This window comes from Otolemur garnettii, unplaced genomic scaffold (genome assembly GCF_000181295.1).
Source record: "Otolemur garnettii isolate 467f Iridium unplaced genomic scaffold, OtoGar3 scaffold00006, whole genome shotgun sequence".
NCBI lineage: Eukaryota > Metazoa > Chordata > Mammalia > Primates > Galagidae > Otolemur > Otolemur garnettii.
In genome coordinates this window covers 20,082,624-20,104,705 of record NW_003852401.1, presented here as the reverse complement: position 1 = coordinate 20,104,705, position 22,082 = coordinate 20,082,624, and the positions used below count along the sequence as shown (strand labels likewise).

The window sequence follows — 22,082 nt, the reverse complement described above, 5'->3', positions numbered from 1 at the left end:
AGCTGGGACCACAGGCGCCTGCCACAACGCCCGGCTATTTTTTGGTTGCAGCCGTCATTGTTGTTTGGCGGGTCCGGGCTGGGGACTCAAACCCGCCACCCTAGGTGTACGTGGCTGGCGCCTTAGCCGGTTGAGCTATAGGCGCCGAGCCGAGTAAAGGTTCTTTTTCATTTGTCACTGAATTAAAATATATAGTGTAATAATTTTGGCAGCTAGTGGTTTGATTAGTAAATGTTATCTTTTATAGTGTTTAACATATCATTTCTTTCTCTCTCTCCTGGTTCCAGGGTGTGGATGAATGGAACATAGCTCGCCTAAATACAGTCTTGGATGTGGTTGAAGAAGAGTGCGGTATTTCTATTGAGGGTGTAAATACCCCATATCTCTATTTTGGCATGTGGAAAACCACATTTGCATGGCACACTGAGGACATGGACCTCTACAGCATCAATTATCTCCACTTTGGAGAGCCCAAGTCTTGGCAAGTTATTTAATTAAGATTCATTTTTTTGTTTTGGAATTTTGGAAATTTGGCTGTTACACACATACTGAAGAGGATTTCATGCTTTGATTTGGTGGATTCAGATTTATGTGAGCTGTGAGGAAATTTTTGACTGTGATTATCTTACTATTTCCAGAATCTTATTTAGAAACTAAACCTAGTAGTGAACTGTATGCTGTATGCCACATAAGGACTTATAAATCAGTGATGCACCATATATATTAATTTAATACAGTGTTGGTCCCTTAAGATTATAATACCCTGGAAAATTTCTTTTCTGAATTTCAATATGTTTAGCTACACAAATTCTTACCATCTTGTTAACAGTGTCTTACAATATTTAGTACAGTAATATGCTGTTCAGGTCTGTAGCATAGGACCAGTATAGCATTGGTGTACAGGTGTGTAGTAGGCTACTGTGTAGGTTTGTGTAAGTATACCCTGCAAAATTGCTTAAGGACATATTTCTCAAAAATATCCCCGTTTTATAAGCAATGTTTCCTGTAGATCATATTTTTGGCCATGAATTGATAGATATTTTGGTCTAAAAGAATTTGTAAGGGCTTGGCTCCTGTAGCTCAGTCGTTAGGGCTCTGGCCCCATACACTGGGGCTGGCAGGTTTGAACCTGGCCTAGGCCTGCTAAATGACAATGACAACTACACCAAAAAATAGCCAGGCATTGTGGTGGGCGCCTGTAGTCCCAGCTACTTGGGAAGCTGAGGCAAGAGTTAAAAAAAAAAAAAAAGAATTCGTTAGGCATATTTACTTCATGGAATGTTTGTTGGAGGGCATGTGAAAAGTAGTTAGGAGTGAAGAGTTGACTTCTTAGATGTAGTTTTTTTTTTTGAGACAAAGTCTTATTATGTCACCCTCGGTAGAGTGCCATGGCGTCATAGCTCACAGCAACCTCAAACTCTTGGGCTTAAGAGATTCTCTTGCCTCAGCCTCCCAAGTAGCTGGGACTACAGCTGCTCTCCACAACGCCCAGCTATTTTTTGGTTGCAGTTGTCCTTGTTGTTTAGCTGGCCCAGGCTGGGTTTCAACCTGCCAGCCCTGGTGTATGTGGCTGGCGCAGTAACCACCGTGCTACGGGAGCTGCCTCTTAGATGTAGTTTTAAGCAGTCTTCATGATCTTCTAGTCTGTCCTCTGCTAAGAAAATGATAAATTCCATTCAGTATGTGTAGGCTGAAAGGAGAGGGAGGCTGACTCTGGATGTGTATTAGAACTCCTTGGATTATGGGTGTAGAGAAACATAAGAATATTAACATACTGGTGTTTGTAGGTATTTTTAACTTGCTATTTCCTGTATTTGTGAGTCTTTTCCTTCATCCTTCTGGGCAATAATTTTAAGATGTGTCTCTCTGGAAATTGCATCCTATTACATATTGGCTGTCTAGTTGTCATTATGAGTCTACCAGTCACCCTTGTGTCTTTTATGATCAGCCAGTTTCATGTTTCAACTTGTCTGCATTTTCTTAGTCCTAAGAATGCTTAAATATCAGTTATATTTTCTTTCTTTTCTTTCTTTCTTTCTTTTTTTTTTTTTTTTGAGATAGAGTCTCATTATGTTGCCCATGGTAGAGTGCCTTGGCGTCAGAGCTCACAGCAACCTCAAACTCTTGGGCTTAAGCCATCTTGTCTCAGTGTCCCAAGTAGCTGGGACTACAGGTGCCTGCCACAACGCCCAGCTATTTTTTTGGTTGTAGTTGTCATTGTTTGGCAGGCCTGGGCTGGGTTTGAATCCTCCAGCTCCAGTTTATGTGGCTGGTGCCCTAGCCACTAAGCTGTAGGTGCCAAGCCAAGGCCTGGTACATTAATTTGAATTTTTGGTATTAGCATTTAGATGAAATCTTTTTTTTCCTTTTATCAAGAAAGGTGATTGTTTTTTCTTATCCTGGGAATAGGTGATGTCTCCTAAAGATCACTTGAGAAGAATATTTTGGTTAGGGATAAGACTGATTCTAGAGTCTTGAAAAGCACCACTGTTCATATGTGAAAATAATTACATCCATTTCCAAAGTATTTCTTCCTTGCAGTGTGTTTATTTTCTGTAATTACTCTGTTAGTTATTTTTTCTTGCTTTGTTAGTTGTTAAGCATATAGACTTCATTATATGCAGTAAGGGCAGATTTATATTATCACTATTATCCTTAACCTTCACTGTTATTTATAATGATAAAACAATAAAACACAGCATTGAGTTACGACAGCTAATCTACATTCCATTTTCTAAGATAACTACTGTAGGAAAAGAGTGATATAAATGGCTCTAAGAATATTTCCCAGTAGATTTATGCAAGATTATATTACCTCAGCATAAATAATTTTGAAGTAAACTTTATTATCATGAAAATTCATTTTAGTAAAGATTATAATATATTTCAAATGAGATTTGAGAGGTGGTAGAAGCAATACAAATTCATCTGAGTATTGGGAGTGTGTGTGGCAGAGCTTAAATCCGAGGGACCAGCAATCAGGCTTAGGCCTTGTCCCATCACTGATGTGTGTGGCTTTCTACAGATAACTGTACTTTTCTGCTTTTCTGGACTCCAGTTTCCTCTTCCCACCCCCATTCCAAGATTTGCCCGAATAATCTCCAGGGCTCTATTTTATGATTTGTGATTGGGGGGAGAGGATTATTTTTATTTACTTAACAAAATAAGAGGATGACCAGGTGATGTGAGTTTCTGCATGCACCTGTGTATGTGCTGAGTTATTTTCTTCTGGTCATCTTCTCTGTGTTCTCGTGTATTTACCCTTTGTTCTGTGAAGGTTTGCTTTCACTTTTCTCCATGGCTTGGCCTCTCCTGTACTTGACACATCTGTTACCACAGTACGTCCTCTTCCTTCTCTTCTCGCTTTATAGGCTGTCATTTGACCTCTACTCCTCCTTCTTCTTCACTTGGACCCCCAGGTATGACATTAGTATGAATATTGCAGAGACTGCCTACCATTCCTTCCTTGCTCCAGCCTCCCCTTGCTGTCCTCTGCTCATGTGTGTCTTTGATTTTGCCTGAAGACCCTTTGGACCATGTGCTGCTCCTGCCTTATACACCTGGTTTTACAGCTCAAGGGAGTGGTTCTCCCCCTACCCTGCCCCCTTTCCCCTCTCACCACCCCTTAACTTGCCTGTGTGTGCCTTGAAGATGAGGTTTATGTTTATTTGTTTATTTATTTTTATTTTGGCTTTGAATCATCAGGACTCAACATATAGGGCCGTGCTATAAGATTGATGATGCCCTGTAAAGAATTTCTTCATTTCTTCATTTATTTAGTGACAGAGTCTCACTCCATCACCCTGTGTAGAGTACCATAGCATCCTAGCTCACAGCAGCCTCTCACTCTTGGGTTGAAGTGATCCTCCTGCCTCAGTTTTCCAAGTAGGGGAGACTACAAGTACCTGCCATGGAGCCTGGCTAGTTTTTCTGTGTTTTAGCTCTTTCTCAGACTGGTCTTGAGCTCTTGAACTCAAGAGTTCACCTGCCTCATTCTCTTATAATCTCTCTGTTAGGATTATAGACATGAGCCATGGCCCCGGCCAACCAATTCTTGTGTTTAACCAGGAGAGTGTTAAATGGTTTGGGATCATTCTGTTTAAGGGCAGGAAAGGAAACATTTATAGCACTTTATAAAGATTCTTGGTAACTATTAAAAATACCAAGTTTCTGGCTAGGCAGAACTGTGGTTCAAGTGGCTAAGGTGCCAGCCACATACACCTGAGCTGGCAGGTTTGAATCCAGCCTGGGCCCACCAAACAACAATGATGGCTGCAACCAAAAAATAGCCGAGCGTTGTGGCAGGCGCCTGTAGTCCCAGCTAGCTGGGAGGCAGAGGCAGGAGAATTGCTTGAGCCCAGGAGTTGGAGGTTGCTGTGAGCTGTGATGCCACAGTACTCTACCCAGGATGAAAGCTTGAGGCTCTGTCTCAAAAAAAGAAAAAAAGCAAAACCAAGTTTCCTGAGTGTTTTGAGTTGCTGTGCTCCAGGTAGAAGCCCTGAAACATATTTTCTACCCGTAGTGTGTGGATTTGCTGAGTAAGTGTTCAGGACCACAGGCTTGTATTGAAAAGACTTTAGAGGATGATTTATGTAAACATTTTTGGCATAAATGTTTAAGGGAAAAAGAATCCTTAGAGTAAGCAGATAGAAAACTGTTTATTTTCTTGGAATGAATATTGACTTAGGAGGCAGAAGTCCTGTTTTAAAGTCCTAATCTGTCACTTACTAGGTGAATGACTTAGGGCAAATCACTATACTTCTTTTATCATGAGTTTCTTTAACGGCCAAACAGAGGCATGATTTATTCCCTGTCTAGTCAAAAGATTTCTAGGAGGCTCTAGGGACATACCGTGTGTAAATGTGCTTTTTAAATTCTGAAGTACTCTACAAATATTCATAATTATTATTTTAATGACTATGAGAATAAATATTTCTTTTGTCATAGTAGTCATTTGAAGTCTGAACTAGGCAGCATGTATCTGTATATACTAGAGCTGGAATCTCAAGTTCAAATTAAATATGATTCCCCTTTCAAGCCTCATGTGTGATAGTGGTTAATTGCTGGAAGTAGATACCAATTATACAAGGTAGCGTGAATCCTTCTTCCTTATACCGGGTAAAAACACAACCAATAAGAAAGGTTCAGATTTGCTCTGTAGAGGATGGCCGAGGTGAGGTGTAGGAAGACATGTCTTAGACTATGAAGAAGTCTAAAATCAGGAAAGGTTTTCCTAGATGTTTTTAGAAATATTAAGGATTGAAATTTTTTATAGCAATGGGAAGATCAATATCTACTTAGTTTGGTGTTTGGATCATTTGTTCAGTGTTGCCATGTATGTAGCATAGTATTGAAGAGCACAGGTGTTAGTACTCTAGCCTCAAGTTCTGGCATTATGTTCTATTGAGTTTGTGACCTTCTTGCCTCAGTTTGCTCTCCTAAAACACTCAGATGCTTCTAGTGCCCACTACATAAGGTAATTGTGTGGGTTAAATAATATACTGTGTACCAACCACATACCCTAGCTCCTGATGTATTTATTAAGTGCTCAGTAGATGGGAGCAGTTTATATATTCATTTAATGTGTGTGTGTGTGTGTGTGTATAGTTTCCAACTCCTCAGCCTTCCACCTCACCCTCCTGAGTCAGACTACAGGCATGCACTGTATCAACAGGCTAGTTTTGACATTTTTTGTAGAATCAGGGTCTTAGTATGTTGCCCAGATGGATCGTGAACTCCTGGCTTCAGCCATCTTCCCACCTCAGGCTCCCAGAGTGCTGGGATTGTAAGATATGTGCCACCCTGTATATTACATGTCTACGTGGCGTGAAGTGTTCTAAACATGCACCTCAGATTTTATATTACTAAAGATTCTTGGTTTTAAATGACATAAACCTTTTTTTTTTTTTTTTTTTTTTATTCTTGGGGAATCATTGAGGGTACAACGAACCAGGTTACACTGCTTATATTTGTTAGGTAAAGCCCCTCTTATAATTGTGTCCCGAAGAGGTGTGTCACACCTTATGACCCCCCACCCCTCTTCCTCCTTCCCTTTCTCCACTCTCCCATTCCCCTTCTCCCCCTCCATGTATTAGCATTAGTTGTTCTCATATCAGAATTGAGTACATTGGATTCTTGCTTCTCCATTCTTGTGATGTTTTACTAAGAATAATATGTTCCACATCCATCCAGGTTAATACAAAAGATGTAAAGTACAATCTTTTTTAGTAGCTGAATAGTATTCCATGGTATACATATACCCCAGCTTGTTAATCCATTCCTGGATTGGTGGGCATTTAGGTTGTTTCTGCAATTTGGCAATTGTAAACTGAGCTGCAATAAACAGTCTGGTGCAAATGTCCTTATGATAAAATGATTTTTTTTCCTTCTAGGCAGATACCCAGTAATGGGATTGCTGGATGAAATGGGAGGTCTAGTTTGAGTTCCTTGAGGATTCTCCATACTTCCTTCCAAAAAGCTGTATTAGTTTGCAGCCCCACCAGCAGTATAAAGTGTTCCCTTCTCTACACATCCACGCCAGCATTTGCAGCTTTGAGACTTTGTGATGTGGGCCAGTCTCACTGGATTTAGTTGATATATAAGGGTGGTTTTGATTTTCATTTCTCTGATAATTAGTTACTATGAGCATTTTTTCATATGTTTGTTAGCTATTTGTCTGTTGCCCTTGGTAGAGTGCTGTGGCATCACAAATGACAGCAACCTCAAACTCTTGGGCTTAAGCAATTTCTCTTGCCTCAGCCTCCCATGTAGCTGGGACTATAGGCACTCGCCACAACGCCCAGCTATTTTTTGGTTGCAGTTATCATTGTTTGGCTGGCCCAGGCTGGTTCGAATCTGCCAGCTCAGATGTTTGTGGCTGGCGCCCCAGCTGCTGAGTTACAGGAGCCAAACTTTGTCTGTTTTCTTTAGAGAAGGTTCTGTTGATCTCACTTGCCCATTGATGTAAGGGATCTTGGCTCTTTTTTTGCTGTTTAATTTGAGGTCTCTGTGGATTGTAGTTATCAAGCTTTTGTCCAGTTGATAATATGTAAGTATCTTTTCCCATTCTGATGATTGTCTTTTTGCTTTGGTTGTTGTGTCCTTAGCTGTACAGAAGCTGTTGAGTTTAATTATGTCCCATTTGTTTATTTTTGTTGTTGTAGCACTTGCCCCTGGAGTCTTCTTCATAAAGTCTTTCCCAGGCCAATACCTTCAAGTTTTCCTCACACTTTCTTTGAGGATTTTTATTGTTTCATACCTTAGATTTAGATCTTTTATCCATCTTGAATAAATTTTAGTGAGTGGAGAAAAGTGCAGGTCCAGTTTCAGTCTTTTACATGTGGTTACCCAATACTGTCAGCATCATTTATTGAATAGGGATTCTTTCCCCCAGTGTATCTTCTTGTTTGGTTTATCGAAGATCAAGTGGCTGTAAGATGTTGGTTTCATCTCATGGTTTTCTGTTCGGTTCCAGATGTCAATGTCTCTATTTTTGTGCCAATACCATGCTGTTTTTATCACTATGGCCTTGTAGTACCATATTACGAGGTTTAACATTGTTCAATCAAAGCCTAAAGTCTAGTAGACCGATGCCCCTGGCCTTGTTTTTTTTTTTTTTTTTTTTTTTTTTTACTAAGAATTGTCTTATCTCTATAGGGTTTTTTCTGCTTCCATAAAAATGAAGAATTATTTTTCTTTTTTTTGAGACAGAGCCTCAAGCTATCCCCCTGGGTAGAGTGCTGTGGCATCACAGCTCACAGCAACCTCCAACTCCTGGGCTCAAGCGAGTCTCCTGCCTCTGCCTCCCAAGTAGGTGGGACCACAGGCGCCTACTACAACACCTAGCTATTTTTTGGTTACAGCCGTCATTGTTGTTTTGGCAGGCCCGGGCTGGATTCGAACCCGTCACCTTAGGTATATGTGGCTGGCGCCTTAGCCACTTGAGCCACAGGTGCCAAGCTGAATTATTTTTTCTAAATCTTGAAAATATGATGACATTGAATCTCTAGATTGCTTTGGGAAGTATAGACATTTTAACAATGTTGATTCTTCCCAGCCATGAGCATGGTATATTCTTCCATTTGTTAATATCTTCTGCTATTTCTTAGGTTTTGTAATTTTCTTCATAGTGGTCCTTCAGCTCTTTTGTTAGGTATATTCCTAGGTATTTCATTTTCTTTGAGGCTACTGTGAAGGGAATTGTGTCCGTGATTAGCTTCTCACCTTGGCTGTTGTTGGCCTGTACGGAGACTACTGTTGGACACTCATTTTATATCCTGTGACATTACTGTGTTTTTTGATAACTTCTGGGAGTCTTGTGGTTGGGTCTTTGAGGTTCCCTAAGTATAAGGTCATAACGTCAGCAAAAAGAGAGAGTTTTAGCTTCCTGTGCCCCATTTGGATTCCCTTTATTACCTTCTCTTGCCTGGTTTTATTGGCTAGAACTTGACATAAACTTTTTTGAGCTGTTCATATACAACTAAATTTTTGATCATTGTTGAATTATAGATTACACATCTTTTTAAAAGAATGAACAAGTTATATGGTGCCAAATTGACCTAAAGATGTTTAATGTACATCTACATTAAAATGTAAACTCCCAGAGAAGGAGATACCTGTAAGTCTTGTTTGCAAATGTATCTATGGTGACCGGCACAGCATCTGGCATGACCCTGGCACATGGTGGGTTACTTGATAAACATATTTTTTTTCCCCAATAAACATTTGTTCGGTGAACAGCCTTACTGAATGGATTTCTTATTTGAGGTTTTTTTCTTAAAAAAAATCTAGGCTTGGTGCCTGTGGCTCAAGTGGCTAAGGCACCAGCCACATACACCTAAGGTGGCAGGTTTGAATCCAGCCTGGGCCCACCAAACAACAACAACGGCTGCAACCAAAAAATAGCTGGGTGTTGTGGTGGGCACCTGTGGTCCCAGCTACTTGGGACACAGAGGCAGGAGACTCGCTTGAGCCCAGGAGTTGGAAGTTGCCGTGAGCTGTGATGCCATGGCACTCTACCCAGGGAGATAGCTTGAGGCTTTGTCTCAAAAAAAAAATAAAAAAATCTAAAGCAGAACATTTGGAATTGGGCAGCTTCGTATTTAATGATACAGTGAATTAGCAGGCCATTGTACTAATTCTTATTTGTTAAATTTTTTGTTTAGTAATTTTAGATCCATTACTATGTTCTAATTACAAATATTAAGAGTAATTGGATAATAGTAAAAACTATATTCTTTTGATGTTTTGCTTAGAAGAGATACTCTTGGAATTCACAGTGGTTCTTTTCTGGTTTTAATTTTTTCTTCCTGGAGAAATTTATCTTCTAAATAAATTTTTTAAAAAAAGTAGTTCAAGGTTGCTGTGGAGTATAATGATGCCATGGCACTGTACCCAGGTTGACAGAGAATCTGTCTCAAAAAAAAAAAAAAAAAAATATATATATATATATATAGTTTTTAAAAATCTTGTTTTGGTTAAAAAAATTTAAGAAAATAAAAAAGGATACTTTCAAACTGAAATAGTAATAGAAATCAATTGCAGGCTTGGTGCCCATAGCACAGTGGTTACGGCACCAGCCACATACACTGAGGGTGGCAGGTTTGAACCCGGCCTGGGCCAGCTAAGCAGCAATGACAATTACAACAAAAAGAATAGCCAGGCATTTTTTTTTTGGCTGAGACTGAGGCAAGAGAATCACTTGGGCCCAAGAATTTGAGGTTGCTGTGAGCTGTGGCACCCGACATAGTGGGACTCTGTCTCAAAAACAAAACAACAACAACAAAAAACAATTGCATAAGTTATTCTGATTCCTTAAGACATATCCATGTATATTTTTCTCCTCCCTCCTCCTCCTTTCCTTTTTTTTTTTTTTTTTTAATAGAGTCTCACTCTTTTGCCATAGGCTAAAGTGCTGTGGTATCACCCTAATTCATAGCAACCTCAATTTCTTAGGCTCAAGTGATCCTCCTGACTGAGCCTCCTGAGTAACTGGGACAATAGACGCCTGCCATATTGCCCAGGTAATTTTTTCTATTTTTAGTAGATTTGAGGTCTTGGTCTTGCTCTTGCTCAGTTGTCCTGAACTTCTGAGCTCAAGTAATTCCTCCCACCTTGGCCTCTCAAGGTGCTAAAAATACAGGGATGAGGCACTGTGCCTGGCCTATGCATATATATTTTCAAGGTAATGTTGTTAATAAAATTAAAAAGAATCAGACAAAAAAAAAATAAAAAAAGAATAGGACATATACCCAAGGAGTTTGGCAGTAATTTTGTACACAGTTGTGAACTATGTTTGTTGGTGGGAAAAAAGAAGAGAATACAATGATAACTGGTAGCAAACATATTTATTGATAAGTGGATTGTATTTTGCCTGACTAGACCTGAGCATCTACTTTCTGAGCTTGACTTAAAAATAACCACAGCCATGCTAGCACACACCCACATGCCTGCAGTCCAAACACTAACTCTGTGAACTGCTGGTCTACACAGAGTACCCTGAAGGAAGTATCCAGGCAGTCTGGTGTTAGTGATTTCAAAAGTAAATCTTTCTCTTTTTGCTGAAGTGGTGAGATATAAAACATTTTCTCTAATTAGTTAATAACAGTATAATGTTGAATGTTTTCAACCTTCCTAATGCTGCAGCCCTTTATACAGTTCCTGTGGGTCGAGACCCACAGGTTGAGAACCTCTGCCTTAGAGTAACTCTAAATTCATGTATTAATTAAGTACAATTGATACCCCTCATAAGCATAGCAAGAGCTTGTGAATTCTACTTACATGCCTGTTTCTTTTTGATATTCTTTTACTAAATTACCACCACCACCTATAAGAACACAGAAACACTTTCACATGAAAAAAATTGTTAAATCAAATAACTCTTAGGGGAAAAAATCAGAAGATGAACACAAATTTACTTACTGTGTATTTCATTAAAAATGAGAATTAGTGCTGTTAGCCTTTTAATTATTGTCGTAAGTAGTTCACAGATTATTTTGCTTAGCTTGTCATTTTTTCTGGTTTTTCTCTCCCTCCTTTCACACTGCTTAATTTGGCTGTATTGATAGGAGTTTGTAGAAAATGCATGGCATTTAATATATTTTGCAAAATATATTAAACATATTGTTTCTTGACTTGAACATATAGGAAAGTGGCTTTTTTTTTTGAGATAGAGTCTTAGTATGGCACCCTTGGTAGAGTGCTGTGGCATCACAGCTTACAGCAACCTCAAACTTTTGGGCTTAAGAGATTCTCTTGGATCAGCCTCCCAAGTAGCTGGAACTACAGGTGCCTGCCACAATGCCTGGCTATTTTTTGGTTTAGTTGTCTTTGTTGTTTGGCAGGCCAGGGCTGGTTCGAACCTGCCAGCTTGAGTGTATGTGGCTGGCGCCCTAGCTGTTGAGCTATAGGCACTGGACCCAGGAAAGTGGCTTTATTCATGATCACACTTCTACAGCTAGACTTGCAAATGGATTTATAAAAGTTATTATTTTATTTTATTTTATTTTTTTGCAGTTTCTGGCTGGGGCTGGGTTTGAACCCACCACCTCTGGCATATGGGGCCGGCGCCCTACTCCTTTGAGCCCTAGGCACCACCCCTATAAAAGTTATTTTTATGACCATAAATATATTCTTACTTTTCAAGAAGTAGGGCTTGATTAGTATTGTGAAGTGTATTGTTTCTCTTTCATGAATTCATTCCACTTAGTGAAGTCTTTTTATGTGTGCCAGGAACTGTGCTAATTAGCCTAAGAAATCCTCTTTAGTAACCCAAAGGACAGATATCTCAGGTAGGTAGGGTTGTTTTCTTTTTCCCCATTATTAAACTTAGGATTCTGGTAATGACTTGGGACCTTAAATGTTTTATCTGGTTATTATTGAGTCTTCCAGCAAGAATTTTAGCTCACCTGTCAGATTTTTTCCCCCTATAGGTTTAAAGAGAAAAGGAAAGAGTAAAGATTAAGGAATGGGTAAAAAAGAAAGCCCACCTCTCTTTCTTTTTTAGACTATCAACTTTCTTTTAATGGGATTTTATGCAGAGCTAAAAGACAAAAATGGTTTTCATTGTTGTTTTGTGTATGAAACCATGGCATAAGAGAAGATTTTCAGAAGGGCATAGTGTGGCTAGATTCTAATCTTGTGATAATTGATAAATCGTGGGGATGGGGATACCTTTGAGATGTGAATGAGAGAAACACCTAGACCAACTTTGTTTGGCCCTTATAAGTTTTTTTTTTTTTTTAATTGAGACAGTGTCTCACTCTGTCACTGGGTAGAGTGACAAGATGTCATTATAGTTCACAGCAACCTCAAACTCTTAATATCAAGTAGTCCTGTTGCCTCAGCCTCCTGAGTAAGTGGTACTACAGGCATGTAACACCATGCCTCGTTAATTTTTCTATATTTAGTAGAGATGAGGTGTCGCACTTTTTAAGCCTGGTCTCTAACTCTTGAGCTCAAGGGATCCTCTGGCCTTGATCTCCCAGAATGCTAGGATATAGACCACTGTGCCCAGCCCAGAAATATTACTTTAATACTCAATGTATTATTTGTTGAATATTCTGGGGAGGATAGTTAAGCTTTTTTATAGTTGCTGATAGCTGGTATCAACCTTTTTCTTCTGCCAAATAAACACATATATAGTGTTTAGGACACATTGAGAACTTTGAATATACATAATAGGTAATATGAAATGTTACTTCTTTAACGTCAAGTTTTCTTCACTTGTTAGTTATATTCAGTTATAAAACCTAGTTGTTAGATGATAGTAATTTATTTTTTCTGATTGTTCCAGATATTAATTTGCATATATGGATATCAGACTGTATTTGAAATTCCAAATTGAACAGAACTGTCCATCTTTCTAATGCTAAATTTTTTTTTTTTGAAATAGAGTCTTACTATTTCCCCCTTGATCAAGTGCTGTGGCATCACAGCTCACAGCAACCTCAAACTCTTGGGCTTAAGCGATTCTCTTGCCTCAGCCTCCCAAGTAGCTATGACTACAGGTGCCCACCACAACACCTGGCTATTTTTTGGTTGTAGTTGCCCTTGTGGTTTGGCAGGCCTGGGCTGGGTTTGAACCCACCAGCTCTGGTATATGTGGCTGGAGCCCTAGCTGCTGAGCTACAGGTGCCAAGCTATCTAATGTTCACTGAAACTTTTCTCCTGTGGGACTTTTTCTAATGTTTTCCTCTAGTGATTTGTCACTTACATGTTCCATTAAGAATCAGGCCATAGATAGCCTAGAGTATGTGTGAGGGTGAGGCTAAGCCCTAGTTCAGGGGTGTCCAGCTTTTTTTTCCTCTGCTGCACATTGGAAGAATAAGGGTTGTCTTGAGCCACACATTAAATATATGAACGAAAAGTTCCATGTATACTTTTTGTGATAGCTGACACCTCTGATAAGCAAAAACAGTCCTCACAAAATCAGCATGTGGCCATGGGAGGGTATAGGATGTAGATCCCTGCCAGCCAATTCCTTTTTTCAGGGGCTTTTTATCAGGAGTCCTTACTGGGCCTCAGGTCATAGGACTTGTCCTGCAAGCCATACTTTTAGATACCCAGCTTGTAATTTTCAGGACTTAGATTTAGTGACATACATCTTTTTACCAGCATTTTTATATTACTGTTTTAGCTTAGATTACTTGGGAAGTTGATCCTGAGATGTGTGCTGGTGGTTTCTTGGAGAGTGAGCACCGTTAGCAGTGTGGAAGGCAGGTGAGGCCCGCCGAAGGGGAGGCTGAACTCTAGCACAGCCCTGGCAGTATCCCACTGGCAGTGCTGGGGGTTGGCAGGGCCCTTCATAGCGAGGCAAAGGGGTCAAGCCTTTATTCCTAAACATGGACCATTCATTGAATGAGGGGTGCCATCCCTTTCCTCTTTGGGGATCATGACTTTGGGGTTGGGAATTTGAGATTGGGGTGAGGCCTTTCCCTTTTATGAGGGCTACAAAGGCCTTGTGTGAAAGGGGGGACTTTTAGCAGCTCTGATAGTCATTTTCTGTTTCTAATATTAGTCTGTATTTAAGAACTGAAATTTTATGTATGAAATGTTTTTTTTTCTATTGTTAATGAACAAGAGTTCATAGTTTAAAATATTAATGCTAAAGCCATGTACAAATATTAAAACTCATAAACACCATAAATAATATGAAAGTGTAACATAATCACGTTTATAAAACCCACCGTCATTCAGGTTTTTTTTCCTTTGGAGACAGAGTCTCACTTTGTCACCCTCAGTAGAGTGCAGTGGTGTCACAGCTCACAGCAACCTCAAACTCTTGGGCTCAAGCAATTCTCTTGTCTTAGCCTTCCAAGTAGCTGGGACTATAGGTGCCCACCACAATGCCTGGCTATTTTTAGAGATGGGGTCTTGCTCTGGTTTAGGCTGGTCTCGAACCTATGAACTCAGGTAATCTACCAGCTTTGGCTTCCCAGAGTGCTGAGATGATAAGTGTGAACCACTGTGCCCACCTGGCCTGTTGAGTTTTTTTTTGATAACTATTGGAGTATATCTTGCTTTGAAAAATATATTTATACATTAACTATTTTAGAAAATTTGTCTTACTTGCGAAGTATTGGTCAACAAGTAAAAGGACTGAGTGTGTCTTGAAAGGAGAAGACAGTTCCAGGAGAAAACAGTTCACAGAGAAAAACCTGAATCTGAGAAATGGATTGCGTATTTGAGAAATGGATTGCGTATACTCTGATTTGCATACTAATATACTAATGGTTTGAAGTGTCAGCCTAATATTAATTAGTTCAAGATAGTGCTTATATTGTAATCACTGGGTTAATATCATTCTAGTTCTGTTTTTTTTTTTTAAACCACACAGTTATGTCCTTGGAGGAATTCTGTATTCCTTGGCCTTCAAATTTTTTTCTTTTTCACTTCATGAAAGATAATAATTTTTATTTATTTATTTGTTTATTTATTTTGTAGAGACAGAGTTTCACTTTATCGCCCTTGGTAGAGTGCCATGGTGTCACACAGCACGCAGCAACCTCCAACTCCTGGGCTTGGGCGATTCCCTTGCCTCAGCCTCCCAAGTAGTGGGGGCTACAGGCACCTGCCACAACACCTGGCTTTTTTTTTGTTGCAGTTTGGCTGGGGCCGGGTTTGAACCCGCAACCCTCTGTATATGGGGCCAGCACCCTGCCCATTGAGCCACAGGTGCCGTCCGAGATAATTTTAAATAAAACATTATTCTGTTAATATCTAACTAGTGTTCATAGTTATTAGCATAGTTTTTAGTTAGCAGAAGTATTGGCAATATAGTCAGTATTTCTGAAACCAAAAATACTGTCCTAAAAGTTAAATGCACAATTACTTTCAGCAGTATGTACTTGTATTTAAATATTTGTATAAAGTACAAATCTTTTGTTGGTTGACTTGTATTAATTGTCATTTGTAAAATAAGAAATTAGATGATATTTTGCTGTGATGGCTGCTACATTTATCAAGCTGAATTTTTAGTACCATTATATTGGGAAATTAGATTCACTGTCATGTGAAATTTAAAAGCCCCAAGCCTGCCCACCTACTTTGTACACACTTGTCTTTCCTAGCTCATGGACATTCTAGGCATCACAACTGTGGGTAAGGTCAGGGTGAATGATGAGAAGCTAGGCTGACTGCAAAGACCTAGCTAAAAACGTGGAGTTCTGGGAGACCCTTGCATCCAGGGAATGTTTCATGCAATGGACCGTGGTACCACAACATTGAGGGTGGCAGCTGTTTGTCCTGAGTACGACAGACTGACCCTATAGTCAGAAATTAGGTTTGCTCCCTTACCTTTTCCTCATTTCCCACTTTCGTGACTGTTTCTTCTTTCTGTGTTCTTTCTCTTCTCCAAGTCATCTATCCTGAGGGAGCAGGGACATCATTTATGGTTTGAAAGTGACAGATGTCAACAGACACAGAGTATCTGTTCTGGTGGTACTTTGTTTCGAGAGAATCACAAGCTCTTACCCCTAGGTGCTTAGGGAGGAGAACAGGGAGGCTGGAAGGTTATTAAAAAACATATTCACAGTGCTATGATGGACACTGATCTATGAGATGGTTGATACAGTGAAAGAGGGAGCAAGGAACTCTCCCTGGGGGTCTGGGGGTGACTGCAGCTGAGCTTGGAAAAAGGAGTGGATATTTTGCTGTACATCTAGTGTTTAGGATAGGAACCCCACTTTCATCGTGCTCCCAGATAGGGGCTCAGTCCAACTGTGATGCATTATTACAAATGTGAATAAGAGGTTATACTTTTTTGAGATTTAAAATGTGAATGTCCTGGAGTGTGGTGTTTTAGTTTATCCCTAGTGGTGATAACTGTGGGAGGTTTGAGAAACCGAAGTTATCCCTTGACCCCCAGTTATTAGTACACACTAACTGCCTCATGGGAGGAAATGGACATGGGTACTTAATTCCTGAGATCCACGTGCTGCAGTCCACACTGTGTTCAGATCAATGTATCTCAAACCATTTCTACTTACATAGGAGATACCTTGAGTTCTTCCTGCAGTGCGTGTGTGTTGCAAGAGCTCTGTAACTGTCTACTGAGTTGAATCAGACTACATTAATGTGATTCTTAGTAGCAGCATATCTATCTATCTATCTATTTTTTTTTGGCCGGAGCTAGGTTTGAACCCACCATCTCTGGCATATGGGGCCTCTTTTGAGCCACAGGCGCTGCCCATATCTATATTAAAAGAAAATTCCCAGGACTGTATTCTGAAAGAATGGAATAGCCCCCCAGTGTTACAGAGTATGGGGCAGTTGGTCAGGCCAGGTATGGTACAGTGGGGGAAAGAAGGACACAAGGCCTATTTTCAGGCTGCTGAGGGGTGAGTTGGAGTATTTTGATGGGTTGCAAAACGCTCTGTGCCTTCCTGAGATCATTCAAATTATAATCACCCTTTAAGGTGCTTGTCTGCTCCCTGATCGTGTGATTGATTGAATTAATGTTTCTTGAACATTTTCTCACATTTATTGGCTATGAGGGTCTACAGGTTGGGCTTACCTCATTGCCATATAGCCATCATTTAATAATGAGCTTCTAAATATTACAAGTTTGATCCTTTCCATGATGTTCTGTGTTGCAGCAAGATCTGACAGTTGTAAAGTGACCTGTGCAAGGTTTCTTCCATGCTTCCCTCCAGTTCATGCTGAATGTGCATTCTACTCTCTGAGGAAGTTGGTTGGTGGAACACACAGGAAGACGTACACACTTTGCTGTTTTCTGGTCTCTTCTGTCCGAATCCCCTTATGGACATGTAGCAGATTGGAATTGTTTGGCTTCACATTGCTGCAGTGCCAGCAAGGTAGTGCTGTGGGACATGATTAGCAGTACCGTTGCAGGTAGACAGTGAGCCCACTGTCAGATGTAGTCTTTGTGTGTTCCTGAGGCCAGGCATACTTTCTCATAGGCGAGGGCTGCCTGTCAGCCTATACAGATTGGCTGCAGGTGTGGAAGCCACCTAGATTTCTGTTTTCAAAGTGCTAAGGGAAGTTTTTGCTTAGTATTCTGTCTTGGGCCATTCACTGTGTTATTACTGAGAAGAAATTCTGAAGAAAAATATTAAACAACAACCAAAAAGGCGTGCATACTCATATCCCTCCGCAGGATCAGACATTAGGGAGGTTGTGGGGAATCAGGACCAAGGGCAGGTACTCAGGTGTGATAATTAGAAGAGAATGCCTATCTGCCCTTTCTTCCATCCACCCACACATCCAACCCTCCCTCTGTCCACCTGTCCACCCATCTGTCCATCTGTTCCCCCCTCCCTCTGCCAGTGTGTCTGTCTCTCCTTCCCTCCCTCTCCTCCTCCCTTCCTCCCTACCCTCTGCCAATCCATCTATCCATCCATCTGTCCCTCCATTCCTCCCTCCCTCTTTCACTCCCTTCATCCTCCTATCCATCTATCCATTTATCTGTCCATTGCAATGTGTTTCCCTGTTGGGGTTTCCTGTGCAGCCCTTTCTGAGTATGGTGGGTACCCCATCCCCCAGGCGTGTATCTACTGTCTTTCCTTCTCCCGGGTGCCTGTTATTGCCAGTTATCAGAGCTGGTAGGGAAGCAGAAGAGAGTTTTAGAAGTATTAAACTAGATTTTCCTTAGGGGCCCTTTTAACCCTTTGTCTTGTATGTAGAGAGCAAAATTGTTCTTTGCTCTCTTTAGTATTGATTGAGTGAGGTAATTGGATTAGGAAAATGAATGAAAGTATGTTTGGAGCCAGGTTTGTGGTTCTGAACTTGGAACATGTATGTGTGTTGCTTCTTGACTGCTGAGTGAGATAGCTCTCTGATTTTATTGTTCAGAGTAAGAAAGTAGATGATTTAACGCTTAGATGAATTCCTAAAAATTTAAAACTCTTCTGTCCTAGTTTCTTTATCACATTGACTGTAATGATGAACAGAAGAATCTGATGTTTACTTTCCAGTTTTATTGGCATCCTTGCATACTTTTAGTTTGTAATGATGACTGTCCTTAGTCTGTCAGTACTGAGGGCAGGGTTCAGCGCCTATTCAGGGAATTTTCTAAGTTATTTGAATACAAGACATTATCCAGCTTTGTCATGTTATTTAAATGTCATGTAACAAAGCCTAGAATTGAGAATGGGAGAGAAAGAACTATACAAAAAATAGAGTAGAACCTCCGTAGTTGACCACCTCCCTACAGTGACCATCTCTTTAAGTTGAACTTATTTTCATAGACTGGACTTGTGCTCACTACACATACTCATTGGATGATCCTTATTTTGACCATTTCTGTATATTGATCAATTTGTTACCGTCTGTTGGGTTGTCAACTTACACAGGTTCTACTGTATTTCATAGGGATAGCATTTCCTTTGAGGAAGGTGATGGCTGAGACATGTGTCCCCTCCTTGAAGTTATTTTTGCCCCGTTGTGCTTCACTGGATGTTAACCACTGGGTGGCTTTCAGTTTTAGGATTCAGTGCTACTTGGGAAGTATTGCATGTCTTCTGGTGTATAGGTCTGTGGTTGGAATGAACTTTTCATACTTTGATGATTTATAAACTATTTAACTATAGCAGTGATTGGTTACCATACAGTTTTATTGATAATTATTTGATGTTAAAATGAAATGAGATGGGTGGCACCTGTGGCTCAGTGGGTAGGGCACTCGCCCCATATACCGAGGGTGGCAGGTTCAAACCCAGCCCTGGCCAAATTGCAACAAAAAAATAGCTGGGCATTGCGGCAGGCAGCTGTAGTCCCAGCTACTTGGGAGGCTGAGGCAGGAGAATTGCCTAGGCCCAGGAGTTGGAGATTGCTGTGAGCTGTGTGATGGCATGGCACTTACTCTATCTACTGAGGGTGATAGAGTGAGACTCTCTCTCTACAAAAAAAATTAGAACAAACAAAAAAAAAGACTGAGACTTTGTCCCAGATGTAAAGATGGAAAGTAGAATCGATCAAATTAAGTTGCTAAGATAGGACCAGATCTGTACGGGGAGATAGTATATTTGTAGAAAATAATAGGCTAATAAGGGCTACCTAGGAAGAGAGATACTGGGGGACTGGCTTGGTATGATTCAAATCTTAGCAGTAAACAGAGGCCTGGGGGTGAGGGTGTAGCTATCATGCCTTGCTTTTTTCTCCTTCCTTCAACAGATGAAAATAGTTACTTTTTTTTTTTAGACAGAGTTTCACTTTGTCCCCCTCATTAGAGTGCTGTGGGGACACCTCATAGCAACCTCAAACTCTTGGCCTTAAGCAATTCTCTTGCCCCAGCCTCCTGAGTAGGTGGGACTACAGGTGCTCACCATAATGCCCGGCTAATTTTTGTTTTTAATTGTAGTTGTCATTGTTTAGCAGGCTGGGGCCGGGCTCGAACCACCAGCCTCAGTGTATGTGGCTGGTGCTGTAACCACTGAACTACGGGTGCTGAGCCAAAAAATAGTTACATTTTCTGTGGACGGATGGGTGAACTTTACATTGAGCAACTTTCACTTTGCTGATTTTTATGAAAAGTAAATGTGGATACATGACTCTTCATCCATATCCAACCCTTTGTGGGCAGGCATATGCACGTTGTGTGTGTGTCTATGCATGTACATGAGGGATGTGACCCTCTGCCCTGAATGTACACATATACAACTGTGCATGCACACTCATACTCCTGTATCCCTATGCTGGTTTTTTCCTCCCCTGGGTATATTTGTTATATAAAGTAGGAATTAAAAACTGGTAAGAAGTGTCCATAAATATACATTGGTTGATAGTCATTTAGTTATGCTAAAATTTTATCTTCCCAATTCAGTTGGAATAATTTCATTAGCAGCGCCTTTAGCAACAGGATATATGATTGGATTTTCTCTTAGTGAATTGCCTAGTTACACTGGATCCGATTAAGTTTTGCATAAGTTACTAGTGGCATTAAATGCAACCAAGTGTGGTGTTAAGTACAATTAGATAAGTTACTTTAGTAAGAAATATGTAACTTGTATTTAATATAAATTGAGCTAGTAAATATAGCAAATGTAGGTCTTCAAAAATAATAGATAATTTTTATATAAACCATGGAATGATTATTTGTAAATTTTCTCATTAAAAATTCTAGTAAAATTTTGTGTTTATATAGGATATTTGAGATTATTGGTTTTCAAATTTGTAAGTCCAAGTTCAATTCAGGTATTATCACTTTTGAAAACACCAGGAACTCAAGGGTGAAAAATTATTATTACATTCAAGATTTAAACAGTCACATAATTGTGAAATAAAATGAAAGCTGTTTTTCAAAGGCTGGTAATCTTTGGCTTAATTTTTCTTCAAAAATTAAAATGTTCTTAGATGTGGTGGAAATCTAAATGTTTTCATAAAAATTTTGTATTCTATCCTGCTTGTTGATAAAAATGTTTTAAAATTTAAAAAGACAACCATTCAGAATTTCTTAAAATCAGAAACCAAAATGAACCAACCAGAAGACCCAAAGTATGTAACCAAAAAAGTTATTGGAGAGGTGGAGCGCTATGAGTCAGGAGGAACTTTTGGGCTATAGCTAGCTGCCCACTTTGGTAAGCAGTTTACTGGCTGTGGGCCTTTGTTCCCCAATCTTTTAAAATGTGATTGGAATAGTGAGCTGGGACGTGGAAATAGGTAACTTCTGAGCATATTTTTCTTTTGTCTGGTATCTAAGGGACTTGACTGTGTGATTGTTTTTCTTTCTTTCTTTTTTATTAGTAAATATCCTATTGCTGTTGGAAGTGTGATTGGTTTTCTAATCTCTCTTCAGTTCATTCAAGTGAAGTTTGGTGTTGAAGTTTTTTACATGACATTATTTGGGAACATATACTCTTAGGATGCTACCTAAAAAATTATAAACCTAAAATATTTATTTATGTTTAAAATTTTAGGTATGCTATACCCCCGGAGCATGGAAAACGACTTGAAAGACTGGCTCAAGGTAAAACTTGCTTTCTGCGTTTCTTACCTTGATGGGTTCTTTTTTTCTTTTGAGATATTTTTACAGTGTAGACTATCACTTTGGTTTTATTCTTTTCAAGTTATTGACTTTTAAATGTTTCTTTAATTGAACTATGTAAATTCTTTTTATATTAATTTATGAGTATTTTTTTTTTCTGTTTTGCATAACCTTCATGGTGATTTTAGTTGGCTGCTTAGTATTTTTTCCATCAAGTAATTATTCTTACTCTATTTTGGTTGTTGCCAATTTTTTTTCTCTTTTATGTCATATGTTCAACATCATTGTGCTAGTAATATTTTTCCTGCTTTTTAGGTACATTCTTGCAGACAGTATTATTGTGTGTGTAAGGATGGTGCAGGTGGTTCATAACTACATCTCATGGTGTTGTATCATTTCCCTCAAGGGTTGTGATATGTCACCTGTGATACCCAGTTCTTCTGTCACTCACTGGGCCTGCAGTATGCCCTTAGGGAAGTGAGAAGGTGGATGGCCCTGGGTGACTAAATACACAGGAGATTCTGTGCCTTCTTGGATTGGCAAAATAAACTTACTTTACTGAAAGTTGAATTTTTATTTGTCATGGGTTTCCCCATCTTCATAAGAATGAGGAATGCTTCTGGAGTGCTCTTGCTGATCT

The 22,082-nt window shown here is 39.7% G+C and overlaps 1 protein-coding gene across 4 annotated transcripts in view; it reads left to right on the top strand.

Moving 5' to 3' along the window:
* The window catches only part of KDM4C (lysine demethylase 4C), a 424,788-nt gene that overhangs the window by 99,814 nt on the left and 302,892 nt on the right, over window positions 1-22,082 (top strand). For 3 of the 4 annotated variants that reach the window (XR_002771056.1, XM_003782886.2, XM_023507997.1), the window contains 2 exons: window positions 288-481; window positions 21,375-21,424. Coding sequence is in view for 3 of the 4 variants with exons in the window: in XM_003782886.2 (XP_003782934.1) it covers window positions 288-481; window positions 21,375-21,424 (244 nt within the window). In the remaining variant the exon portion in view is untranslated. The remainder of the gene's footprint in view (window positions 1-287; window positions 482-21,374; window positions 21,425-22,082) is intronic. The other variant, XM_023507999.1, reaches the window with a different exon arrangement.